The 13,194-nt window shown below is 39.2% G+C and overlaps 1 protein-coding gene across 5 annotated transcripts in view; it reads left to right on the top strand.

Moving 5' to 3' along the window:
* Nucleotides 1-13,194, top strand: part of SLC38A9 (solute carrier family 38 member 9) — a 49,758-nt gene that overhangs the window by 18,541 nt on the left and 18,023 nt on the right. For 4 of the 5 annotated variants that reach the window (XM_074570299.1, XM_074570298.1, XM_074570296.1 and 1 more), the window contains 5 exons: nt 489-659; nt 3,279-3,338; nt 5,598-5,795; nt 8,193-8,300; nt 11,755-11,861. In XM_074570299.1, the coding sequence (XP_074426400.1) occupies nt 489-659; nt 3,279-3,338; nt 5,598-5,795; nt 8,193-8,300; nt 11,755-11,861 (644 nt within the window). The remainder of the gene's footprint in view (nt 1-488; nt 660-3,278; nt 3,339-5,597; nt 5,796-8,192; nt 8,301-11,754; nt 11,862-13,194) is intronic. The other variant, XM_074570300.1, reaches the window with a different exon arrangement.

The following is a 13,194-nucleotide window of genomic DNA, read 5'->3' as shown; positions in this document are numbered from 1 at the left end:
GGAAGCAGTGTATGGACAATTGCTTCACTGGCAGTGGCTCAAAACTCATCTTGCAGCTCTTGTAGTTGGTGCTTTTATGCACCAGCTCCTCACCTGTTCAGTTAAGACCTCCAGTTTCTGACAGCTCATTTCAGGGCATTGTTGAGGACTAGTTCATGATCTGGCGTACTTTGCCATAACTCCTGCAAAAGGCTACGCCTGCAAATGCAAGGCTGCATTTTTGCCACCATGTCTTATTCCAGTGCTTCTGGAAGTACACAAAGTAGTATTACGGCTGCAATAAAAGCCACTACTTCTTCAGGCTCCTTCAGTCAAACGCCTAATAAGTGTTATACTTTAAAGTTAACAGCAATTTTCTTAGCCCTTGGAAGCACTGTGAATTTGTGACAGAATATTCTGAAACAAGAATGCATCCTCTCATGAAGAGTTCTACTGATTCTAATATAACATTTTGTTTAGATATATTTCTATTTTTGTATCTTCTTCAGCTTTAATAGATACCTCAAATTGGGAATTCCCAGATGTTTGCAAGTATTACTTTGGATCCTTTGGTCAATGGTCAAGCCTCTTATTTTCTATGGTATCGCTTGTTGGAGCCATGGTTGTTTATTGGGTGCTTATGTCCAACTTTCTGTTCAACACAGGAAAGTTTATATACAGTAAGTAAACACTTTTTGTTAATGTTTACAGCTGCCTTATGAAAAGATCAAGACTTGGCTTTGTACTGAAAAAGGATTTTCCGTTTTATTTAATCTTGATTTTTCTGTTGCTTTGGGTGAAAAGCCAAGTGAGAATAAGCAATTGTGTGTGGAGTTACTGGCACAGTCATGTATGTCCTCAAAGCCAGTTTCTCAATCTCTGTCTTAAAGTGTGGTTTTAATGAAAGACAAAGTACCAATTATCTGATTTGCATGTCTGTAATGAGGCTTCTTGGTATAGTTGAACAACCCATACCTAGTTGCTTGTTTCCACTTTGTATTTTCAGCCCCCCTTGTTTGCATGGCTGTAACTATTTGAACAGCCATACACCAGGCTAAGCTGTTGAAATGATCCAAGTTAATGAAAAAAAATGTAGTTTCATTCTAGATTCCAGCAAACACACTTAGAATGCTGCCGTAGTGCAGCAAGTGTCCCTGAAGGAACGATGAACCATAGCACTGTGAAAGAATGATTCCTAGACTGGCATTGCTATCAAAGAAAACATACTCACTATTTACATACAGCCTCGTATGTGCACAGACACGAAAGCTTTTGTGGATACAATCAATTAGGTATATAGAGTTGTGGGATTAAATGATGGAATTCAGAGCTCTGAAAATCTGACTCATGGCATTAAATAGCACATCTAAGACTTAAGAGTTTCTATTTTGAAGGTAATTAACAAATCTCTAAGGCAAATAACAGCACAGACACTTACACCTCTTAAACAATGTTTAATTAGAGTTCCTACCATCCCTGAAGGACATACTTTAGTTTATTGGTTAATGACTGATGTATTTTACAGCTGACCTAATTCAGATGTTGTTAAATTTCATTTTAGACTTTGTGGGGTTTTTTTAAATAAGGTTAGCACTTTAATCCTATATTATTGTAAACCAAATAACGCTGATTCTAGTAAGCAAACTTCAGAATGATCAAGACAGTTCCTTTTCTAGGAGAAAGGTCCTGCTTTTCTCTGAGACTGGCACGGTACTTTATTACTTACCTGTATTTGCTAGGGGTTCTCACTGAAGTTGTTTGCTCTGTGATAACTTCAGTCATTGGATTCTTGTCCTAACTTTCGTTGTGGCTACATAATCACTAAGTTTTGTAAAATGGGTAACAGGATGTAGGTTTGACACAATGGCATCTTCCAGCCATGTGTTTCTAAGTTATTCTAAGCAGGCTACTGTATTTAATTCTAGTATACTCAGATGACTTTTTAAAAAGTCTGCACATGCAATTTAGGTGGGAACAAATTGTTTTCCTTAGGGAGAATTGTCTAGAAATTAGTAGTACACAGAGAGTGCAAGAACTGTAAACCAAGTATGATATCCTGTCTTTTTTTTTTTTTTTAACATAGTGTCCCATGCTTTCTTCTGTTTCATGAAACAGAAATAAATCCACAAATGCAATTGCTAGTCCTAAAACACTTTTTAAGTACAGAGGAAACATAAGTTTTGGCTGTCCATTTATAACTGGTTTTAAGGTGCTCTAATTCCCTAAGAGCCATCAGTTCTTTTGATGGCTTCACACTAAATACATTTTTTTAAGTAGCAGCACAAAACAGTGGTGAAGTGAGGAGGTGACAAATGATTTTAATTAAATCTTCTGATTGTTTTATACACTGAACTGATATCAGTAAGTATGAGAAACTCAGTTGTGATTCCGGGTGTCATAAATCAAAGTGAAGAAACAAAAAATAATTTTCTTCCCACAAGACTTGTCCTCTCTTTATGAGAAACAAGCTGCTGTTAACTGCATTTTAAAAATTTGAGGCCTACTGCCCCAGTTGATTTTTTGTGTGCATAATACTCCCACGTGCAGCAGAAGCAAATTTTAACCAGAAACACAGTAATTAAGTTTCTAAGATGATGGGCATTTTCTGTATGTGTATATATACATAAATATAAAGAAACATCTATCCAGTACTCTCATACTGTGAAATTGCATAAAGTCGAAAATACCTGTTGTGGCAGAGCATTAAAGTAGCACAGGAGCGTACTGGAAACAAAGTACTACTAGAGATGATTGTAGACAGTGAGACTTAAACCTTTTTCCAGAGATTACCTGCTTTAAAATACAACATGGAAAAAGCGTCCCACAGAACCTCTTCTGAAAAAAAAAGACATTAGAAAAATGAGTAGGGGAAGCTTTTTCCGTATGATACCATCTGGACTAAGGGTATGGTTGCATGCACTTTTTTTCTGTCCTGAAAGAGGCTGGTTTTAAGATGCATCTCCTTGCTAACCTGCTGTACAACGCTGTAGACAGAGGAGCTGGGACACGTGGAGGTGTGCTGGGGGAACAGGAATGAGCAGCTGGGAGGGGAGGCTTGGGAACTTCATAAATGGACCAGGCTGCTGAGAAGAAAGTAGTGCAGTGGGGGTTATTTGAAAACACTTCTAAAAAAAGGTTTTAAAATACCCACTCGGGGCTGGGGGGAGTGGAAGCTGCCGTATCACACCTCTGATGTAATTTTCCAAAATATTTCCTTATTTAATTTTCATCAAGTCAACAGATAGAAGCCTAATAGCAGGTTTGGGACATGGATAGTAAGGTTTTCTTCTTCTTTTCAGACTTTGTTCATGACATTAATGTAACAGATATTGTTCCTGGCACGAATGGAAGTAACAAAGGTAAGAAGCACTTACTAGTATTGCGTTTCCTGGTTTAGGTCGAGGCTGTGGGTTTAAAGGCACATCATCATGTTTCCTTGCCTAACCACATTCCAGTTTTAAAGTGTATATCGTAAGTTCGAAATACCTGTTTTTTAAAAAAAATGTAATTTTCTGTCTGGAATTTGTACTTCCACAAATAAACACACACTTGGAAAGCTCAGTAATTAGGAAAAAGAAAAAAGGAAAAAAGAAAGAAAGAAAGTAAGTAGGGGTGGGAATGAGGATTAAAAAGCAAATTACAAGTTTGCATGTACCCAGATAGATCCTGCTTAAAACAATTAATGTTAGACCTCTTAACTGTAGTTGCACAATGAGGAATTGCCTTAAGGAATTTTAACTTTCGCACCCTAAAATTGAAGTGCATCAGATCTGTTTACTGTTTAAAATCGTGGCTGGGGCATCTTTGCTCCTTATCACCTCTGCAGCAACATTCTTATTTAAAAAAAAAAAGGCTGTAAGAACAGATTTAATGATGCCAAGCACAAAAAGAAAGAAGTGTCAGGCTAGCTACATGACTGTCCGCTCGTGTTTCGTGGGGAGTCTGACATTTGCACGACTCAGGGAAGAAACTGCAGTCAATTATGAATAGAAGTCTGTTGAGAGTTCTTAAGTAGGCAGAATAATGTAGAATGAAGGCAGGAGCTACACATTGTCAGCCTCTGGTGTTTCTGCCCATCTGTAGCAGCTGAAGATGTGCTTAGTTATGAAGCAGAACAATTTCTCTATCCTGGGTGCTTGTGGGAATGGGGAAACATTTCAGTCCCAGCTGGACAGCTGTGTGTCACACTGGCTGCAGACGTGTTTCTGGAGAACAGCTGTTGGAGTCAGGCAAAGAAGTTGAGAAATAATTCTGAAAACCAGTTCATTTGCATTTGAAGTAGTGTTGAATCCTGTTCCTCCTACAGTCCTTACCAGCAAGGCACCAATAGCTGCGGCAGTGCTCTTTCTCTTGTGTTCTCTCCTGCTTCTGCTGTTCTGTCCCATTCTTATGCAGCAGGGGGTGTATCTTGGGGACAAAGTAGACAACAATATTCCACTGCATCCTCCAGCAACTGGAAGATTTAAAGCATCTGCTTCACAAAATTAAGGGCTGCCAGATGCTTAAATGACTCTTGGCAGGGCATTCAGGCAAGGACATCAGTAAGAACAAAAGCATTTTTCAAGGTCTGTGAAACAATCCTCTTACAAGCGATGGAGAGAAAGCAAGTGAGAAAACTGGAAGTAAAGTAACATAGTGGTCTCTCAAGAAATTTGACAGAACACTTTTTACACCTTTGCATTTGTAATAGAACAAGTGTGCAGCCAATGTGGGAGGGAGGCTCTCAAGTATTGTGGGAATGCAAAAATTGAAAAGACATTATGAGGACAATAAGACAGGTTCATATTTCAACACATAACTTTGTAGGCATGTGGTAGAAAGAAATGTTGATTTTAGCAGAAATGAAATAAACACATTTTATCAAGGGATCTTTTTGTTTGCTTGGTTTTGTTCCAGTCAACTTGTTCAGGTGCTGCCATTGATCAGCCATGGTGTAACAGGAGTGTGACATTCCCTTTTGGCAGTGTTACGGGGGCATACCTTAAATTGCTTCTGTTGTGTTGTCTCTCAGTAATGTACTTGCACCTAGCACAGCACTACAATGATAAGGTGGTTTAGTTCAAGTGGAGGACTTTTAGACCTGACAGTTGTTATAGTAGCTTTCTTATCATCCTCATTTTGTGTTCCCAGAGCAATGTACAGTAATACAGGCTCTTCTATACCCAGATGCACATGCAGATTGGTTCATATGATCTTACTGAAGTGTGCAGGGACGGATTACAATGCCAAATAGGCAGCCAGATGCAGAGGTGTGTTGCTGTGACTTGATTCCAGCAGGTGCATGTAGGCACTGAACACACCTACTTATAGGTATGTGACCTTGAAGGCTGATCCTGTGCCACAGCTCAGGCTTAAGATGAATTAGTGTCTTTGTCGTGCTCAGCTGAAAGAACCATAGCACTTGTGAGCTTAGAGTGCAAAGTGCATAGCAGTGAAATCTTAGTGCTGAACTCCTGATAAAAAAACAAATAGAAGTTAGGAACTGAGTTGTCAAATATTGCTTTTGAGTGGTCCTATTGGCCGTAGGTAAAACTATCCAGAAATGATGGGATCTTGGCTGTGAAGATTTTGTGCAATTAAAACCCTTTTCATCTCAGGATATTTTTCTTTTCTTCCAGTCATTTGTCCAAGTGCTGCTAGTGGTCACCCACCACAGAACAGGAGTGTGATGTTCTCTTCTGGCAACGATACAGGTTTTGAACTCTTCGAGGAGTGGTGGAACAAATCAAAAACAGTACCATTTTACCTGATTGCTGTTCTTCTACCCCTGCTAAATCTGAAATCTCCATCCTTCTTTGCAAAATTTAATGTCCTGGGTAGGTAACAAATATTATTAAAGCATTGGTTCGTTGTGGCTAGAATGTATAGAAAACAGTGAAAGCTACTTCAATGAGTAGAATCATAGAGTAGAATCATTTAGGTTGGAAAAGACCTTTAAGATCATCAAGTCGAACCATCAACCTAATTCTGACAAAAACCGTCACTAAACCGTGTCCTTAAGCACCATGTCTATGTATCTTTTAAAAACCTCCAGGAATGGTGACTCCACCACTTCCCTGGGCAGCCTGTTCCAATGTTTGATAACCCTTTCAGTGAAGACGTTTTTCCTCATATCCAATCTAAACCTCCCCTGGCACAACTTGAAGCCGTTTCCTCCTGTCCTATCACTTGTTACTTGGGAGAAAAGACTGACCCCACCTCACTACAACCTCCTTTCAGGTAGCTGTAGAGAGCGATAAGGTCTCCCCTCATCCTCCTCTTCTCTAGACTGAACACCCCCAGTTCCCTCAGCTGCTCCTCATAAGACTTGCGCTCTAGACTCCTTACCAGATTTGTTGCCCTTCTCTGGACACACTCCAGCACCTCAGTGTCTTTCTTGTAGTGAGGGGCCCAAAACTGAACACAGTATTCAAGGTGGGGCCTCAACAGTGGCAAGTTCAGGGGGGACAATCACTTCCCTAGTCCTGCTGGCCACACTATTTCTGATACAGGCCAGGACACTGGCACACTGCTGGCTTCTGACCTGAAGTCATTTGGTACCAATCAGTTGATTAATTAATCACAACATCAGTCAATCAGTGTAAGCTGCTGCTGTGCTTTGCCCCAGCTCCAAATATCCCAGCCTATTCTGTGCTACAAGGACAAAAATGGTGACTTTGCCTTGCTTCGGTGTCTTGAGATAGAAGACCAAGGCAGATGGGCTTGGTAAAGTGGATAAAGTGCATGGATGATGGGTGGGGTTGGTCACAGTTTATGGAGTAGGACAGGTCTGAGGGCATAGCATTGAAGGCCAGGATGAAGAAAAGGGGAAATGGAGATCACAGAATGGATTGAAAATCGTGGAGATGTATTGTAAAGGAGGTAGAGGACAGGGAATTGAGGGTCTAGTTTGTCCTCTGTTCCAGTGTGACACTTAATTAGAGCTTGGGTCTGTGGTTGTTGGAACCACTAAATGAAAATACAGCACAGGAACTTGTGTAGGTGATAGTGCTTCTGTGTAAAAAGTAAGGTTTTTATGTAGACTAGATATAACATTAGGGATAAGAAAATATTTTATTAAGTGCAATCTAGCTGTATGTTTTTAAAATAAACACATTATTGTAGGCAACTATTTTTTTATTTGAGAAGCGGAGTATTAAAATACAAAATTTCTCATAGCTTCAGTAAATTATTATTATGTAATTCAGCTGTTCAAAGTTGCCTTAATTTTTGTAAACCTTGGAAGTTGATAGGACAAGAAAAAAATGGAAGAAAACTTTAATGAATCAAGAACTTTTACGTATCTTTACACCTACAGAAACCTAAATCATTAGGAAGCTACAGAATGTTTTAGCTGTTAAGCTGATCCTTAAGTACAGAACCTTATATATTTTTAATTGCTTGGCTATGCTCTGTGCAATCAAATGATAATATCTTCAGTTTATTTTTTGACCTTGGAGGTACTGCTAGAATGAAATCATGTCTTATCTGAATCTGCATTTTAAACTGTAAAAATGCTGTTTCTTTGTCTTTACTTACTTATAGACGGTTCTCTGGTGACTAGCAGTATTACTGGCCATGAGGTTGCATTGCAGTAGCCTTAATTACTGCTGCACAATTTCTATCTGTAGTCCTCTAGCTGTGCAGAGTATTGCCGGATGCCTCTGAACCAATGAGATGGAATGCAAGTCCAGTATTATGATCAAGGTTATCCAAGGTTATGATCAAGACAAGGTTCAAATTGGTAGTGATCAAATGCCATTATCAGCTTCTAGCTCCCAGTGTAAAGTTCACAGTTGCAGTAAACATTCATATATCTCAGTGGGCCATTTTGTTTCAAAAAGTCAGTGACGGAATGGATGTTGTAATAGCTGCAGTACTGTGGCTGAGTTTCTCTCATGTTAGATTTAAATCTTGACAGCTGAAGCTGTAACTGATCTGTTATTGCATAGAGACCTCCCTACCTGCCCAGCAACAGGGATTACAGGGTATTTCTTCCACTGTCACTAGTGCAGCGTCTGGAAAACATTCAACATACTGAAAGCTTGCATTATGTGCAAGTGCATCATTCTTTCTGTCTGACCTATAAAAGAAATAAAGAAAAATAAAATTTAGACCTAGTCTGTACTTTTAAGAATGTATACCAACCCTGAGTGTTTGGGCTAGTTGGATGGAGCAGGAATGAAACACAGCACAAATACTATCTACTGCCTCATGGCTCTTGTCTTTTCCAGGTACAGTTTCGGTTGTCTACTTAGTTTTTCTGGTTACTGTAAAGGCTGCTCATCTGGGAATCCACTTAGAGTACAACTGGTTTACAGAGAATGACTTTTTTGTACCAGGTAAGATACATAAAATGCAGTAATGAAGCAAATATATGATGGGGTTTAAGATATTTTTTTTTAAAGCAGTTCATGAATGATTTTCTTATTCCCCTTTTAACACCTCTGTGCTATGAATAAAGTGAAGAAATGCTGTCTGATGTTGCATGGGGAGGCTCAGGAAGGAAGCCTTGTGACAAAGTGACAAGGAATCCCTTTCCCTGTGATGCTCCTTAATTAGGAGACAGTATCAACACTGGGGAAGAGGAGGAGTGCCCATCAGAGGTGTCTCCAACATATATCGTGTGACAGAGAGTTTGCAGACAGACTGACTAGGAAGGGTGCTGTGAGTTCTTCACATGCTGTCTTGCTTAAATCAAATAGCTCGTTGACCGTAATTTACGAGTATGATTTTCCTGTACTTCCCAATCTATGTCAGGTTTTAGTCCATAATCTTAGGTCTTCTCTTCTAAGCACCCATTAGCTCTCCAGTATGTTTATTTTCTTTTCTTGAAATTTGTTGTGGTGGCTATTTATTCTTTCTAAATTACTGTTACAAATTACTGTGTGAGATGTCACAGTCATAAACAGTGGTATGGCATGAACAGATAGTCTAAAGAGATCCATTTCTTGTTTTAGGAGGCCTGGAATGAGAGGTCTTAGTGGTTTTTTCACCACCTTTTACAGCAGGCAGGGTGGTATGACCAGTTAGCTTCAAGGAGCTGTGTCCTGTGCTATTGAATTGTATCACTCCTCCTACTCTTAGAAACGAGTATTTTGTCCTTCTGTAAAAGTTATTTCTTTAAGGCAGAATTCAGAGATATGCACCTTCTTAGGGTTTCCTTTGTGGGTCTGGGCATTTCTAGTTTCCCAGTCACAATAAACTCTGTACTAGCAGTTTTACACATGGGTTGCAGACAATTGTTAGGTCCAGTAATGTAGACTTAGAGAAGAAAACAAGAATAACTTAAAACATTGGGATGGGTTTTGAATTACTGTAGCAAGCTAGAGATCAAAAAAAAAAAAAAAAGAAACACCAGAGTTTTCCCCTGTTTCTAATAGAATCTGATCTAATTTGTGGAATCATGGTAACTCACTGTGGCAACAAGAGTAACAACTCATTGATTAAGCTACAGATAGTCGTTAGTTGAGTAAAGTTACTGATATGAAATTCAACTGATTTAAGCATGTTCACGTCACAGTTAAAGTGGTCTTGCAGCTACTTTGTCTTCTGCCACTCCCTGTGGGTTGATTCAGCTCTCTAGTTGAACTGAAATTGATCTGACACAATAATAACCAGAATAAGCAGTTTAGCTAGTGTATTCCATGTATGTTTGGCAAAGAGGTCTGCTCAAAACCCAGTATTCCCCTTCTCTGCCGCCCAGCCCCTAGCTATCATCAAATCTGTTTGTTCATTTTTCCACAACTGCTGAAGGTCATTCCTTCCTCATCTCAGCTAGGCATTCAGAACCCTATTTCAAGACCTGAATGCCAAGAAACGAGTAAAAGGCTATGTAAAACAGTTTCTTCAGCTTATTTATTCTTTGTTTCTTCAGCAATTAAAAAAAACATTATTGTCTGGCTGAGTCTTCAAAGCCAGGCAAGTTTTGTTGAGTATGTGTGGAAGACCAAAGCAGATGCTTTGAGGATGAACTGGATTATCTCTGTAATTCCCTATGAATCCTCCTGACTACTGCACCATAAGTACAAACTTAAAGATAGATGTAGGTAGTTCTGAAACAGGGCTATCTATGCTGTTTTCCTCCATCACTGCATTTACATTTAGGCAGAATTTTTGGACTTATAAACTGCTTTTGTCTCCAGTTTAAAAATTTGGATTTCAGAGCACTGGATGATTGGCGTCTGTGTTAATGACCTAATTTATTTTGTATGGTATTATTTTTATTGCTATCTGTAGGTAAAAATGGTACTCAAGCATGTGCTGCTCAGACAGTAGATAGACAACGATGTTTGGTCTTGCTCCGTTGCCAGCATGGAAATGTGGTTTTAACCTGAACTGCCTCAGAAGAGAGTCTTCAAGTGCTCACATGCCTCATATCTACAGACTCTTCCTCAGAGGGCAGGAGAAAATTTGCCCAAACTATGGTTCACTAACAAACCCATGTAAACTAGAAACCAGCCTAAGTCTAAGAAATCAGGTTTTAGGCATCTTGAACAGATCTTGAAGCCCAAGATCTATTAAGTGGTCCTAGTCTAAAACGAGTTATAGGATGATATGTGTGTCGCGGGTCACTAAGAAGTGGAGCAACCAGTAGTTTGATTATTTTAGCAATGCTGATAGGAGATAAACAAAACATGTAGCAAATGCATACAAATCCAGCTACTAATGATTGTTGTAGTGATGGGCAAAACACAGAAAGAGATTCAGAATCTGTCAGTTTGCTTTTTATTATTGAGATTAAAGCCCAGAAGTCGCTTGCACTCTCAGTTCTGTCAGTAGCACATCATGCTAGTTAGGTATTGAAGATACAGTGAATCCAGCCCTAGGGAAGGCATGTCCTCTCAACCTGGATGAGCTCTTCATTAATTGCCTGGGGTATGTTTACCTTGATGACTTCATAGCACTTTAGAGAAATCTTGTTTAAATATATTTGCGTGGAGCTCTCTGTGGTTTGATCTGTAAGGGTTTGTGAGCCTCTGATGAGTGTTTTGCTATATTGCTGGATGCTTTCCAGAAGCTGAGCTAGCTCAGGGATTTGCAATTGCTGTTAACACTCTGAGAAGTACATCTATCCTTCTCTAATACCAACAAAGGTGATGCTTTAATAATGTTATACATTGATGAATTCCTAGACCAGTTGTGGCACTTCCAGAAACACAATCTTGTGAACATAATCCTTCAAGTATTAAAAGAAGCAGAGCAATGCTATTCCCATGGAAACAAAAAAATAAACAATTTTTTCATAGGTGTTGTAAGTTGTATGGTAAGACAAGCAGTTGCTCTGCCTTTCTTTATGCCCTGGTTTGTAAGCAGAACCTCTTAAACATCTACAGATGTCATTTTTCCTTTGATAGCGTATGTGACTTCTTAATAACAAAAGATGCTCACAGAGCAAATTATTCCTTCCCCCCATCCCCCTGTTCAGGGACCAATAGATGTACAGCCTCATTGCAATCAATTCCTGCCTCAAAAATGCTTTTCAGTTAAACTGTTGAAAAGAAGAAAAACTTGTATGTGTAAATCCTAGATTACCCTAATAGTCTTTGATGGTTGAGGTCTCTCGAGAAACTTGACTGGAGGGTGTGTTATATAGCAACCACTGTCTTCATGCATTTTGCACTTCCTGATTAAATACCTGCATTGGCTATGGTCAAAGGTAAGGTAGATTGTCGCATTTCAACATGGAGGTTCATGTTTCTGCCAGGAAACTCCACAGCATTGTATGTCCTCTGCATTTTGGCCTTATCTGTTTCAAAGAAGTAAGTTATTAACACTTTTTTTTCCGTCCCTTAGAGTTTAGAATTCTGTTCCCTCAGCTCACAGGGGTTCTTACACTTGCCTTCTTCATCCACAATTGTGTCATCACGCTTCTTCAAAATAACAGGAATCAAGAAAACAATGTAAGTAATTTCACAATACTGTGCTGATTTGTATCTGCATTGCCAGGCGACACTAATATTTTCCTGTCTGCTTCTCTTGAAATCAATCCAGGGACTGTAATAGCTTCAGAAAATGCAGCTCGCTCTTGTGATCTGATAAGAAACCAGTTATACATACTTTTCACTGGCTACCAACAAGTAACAGATTCATTGCAGATTTATTCAAATGAAAGCTTTGAGGAGCGTCCCAGACTTATTTGTGATCAGGCTGGTATTACATGGCCAAATTACACACAAGAGGCAGAAGGCTTGACAATGTTGTAAGACTCTAGAAAAAATGACCCATTTTAGAATTAAAAATGCTGGAGAATATTCGGTACAGGACTGATTTTAGCAGAGTCCTGAATAATAGTGTTGGGGTCTAGATAACATCTTTTCTCAGAGTTGCTTCAGTAGTTTTATGTCACAATCGAAGTCAAGGTTCATAGAGAAAGCTGACTGTATTTAGGAAATCCTCATAGTTGAAGCCTGGATTGGGAACCTTTGTGATATGTAGTCTTCAGACTGGTCCTTTGCCCTTGAAAAAGTTATGTACTGCTCATCCAGATGGAACTGTATTATTTTTTAATAACTTCCCATTATAAAATACAAAATGGAGTAAACATGATACAGAGTTATGAGTCCTAGAGTATATCTTTACTGTAATTATTTTGATTATTTAATTTTTTCCTCCCTACTTTCCAGGATTCTTGTCCAGCTTTATTAAAATTTTAGCTGTAAGGTAACTACAGTAACATAGAAAGATTTTTAAATATTAGCTGTATGAAAAACTGGTATGGAATCATAGAATCTCAGAATGGTTGAGGTTGGAAGGGACCTCTGGATATCTGTCATCTTGTCCATCCTCCCTCCTCAAACAGGGCCACCTAGACCTGTTTCCCTACACAACACATCAGATAAAAGATATCTGATTTGATTATTCAGAGGTAACGTGCAGATTATGTGCCAATGCAGTGAGACAACCTTTTGCGCTAGTAATCTGCATAGTTACATTTTTGTCCCTGTGAACCAAGGCCAGCTTGCAAGTGACCACCTCTGCAAAGGAGTCATCAGTTCTGCTCCAGGAAAGCTTCTTGGGGTTTATGGGCATTTCTGAAAATAGTTTAGCAACTAAAGAGGGGGTTAGTGGAGCTCTGGAGAAAGAAAACTAAGAAAGTTTCTTCTCAGTTGTCTCAGGAAGATCTTACTACGTGGAAAAGGTCAAGATTTCTCTTTCTTTAGCTGTGGCTTTCAAATTCTAAAGGGACGGTCACTACAGCAATCAGGTCTGTATGCAAAGGAGGCCTAATGCCTC

Source organism: Larus michahellis, chromosome Z (genome assembly GCF_964199755.1).
Source record: "Larus michahellis chromosome Z, bLarMic1.1, whole genome shotgun sequence".
NCBI lineage: Eukaryota > Metazoa > Chordata > Aves > Charadriiformes > Laridae > Larus > Larus michahellis.
This window is presented reverse-complemented; position numbering and strand designations above follow the sequence as displayed.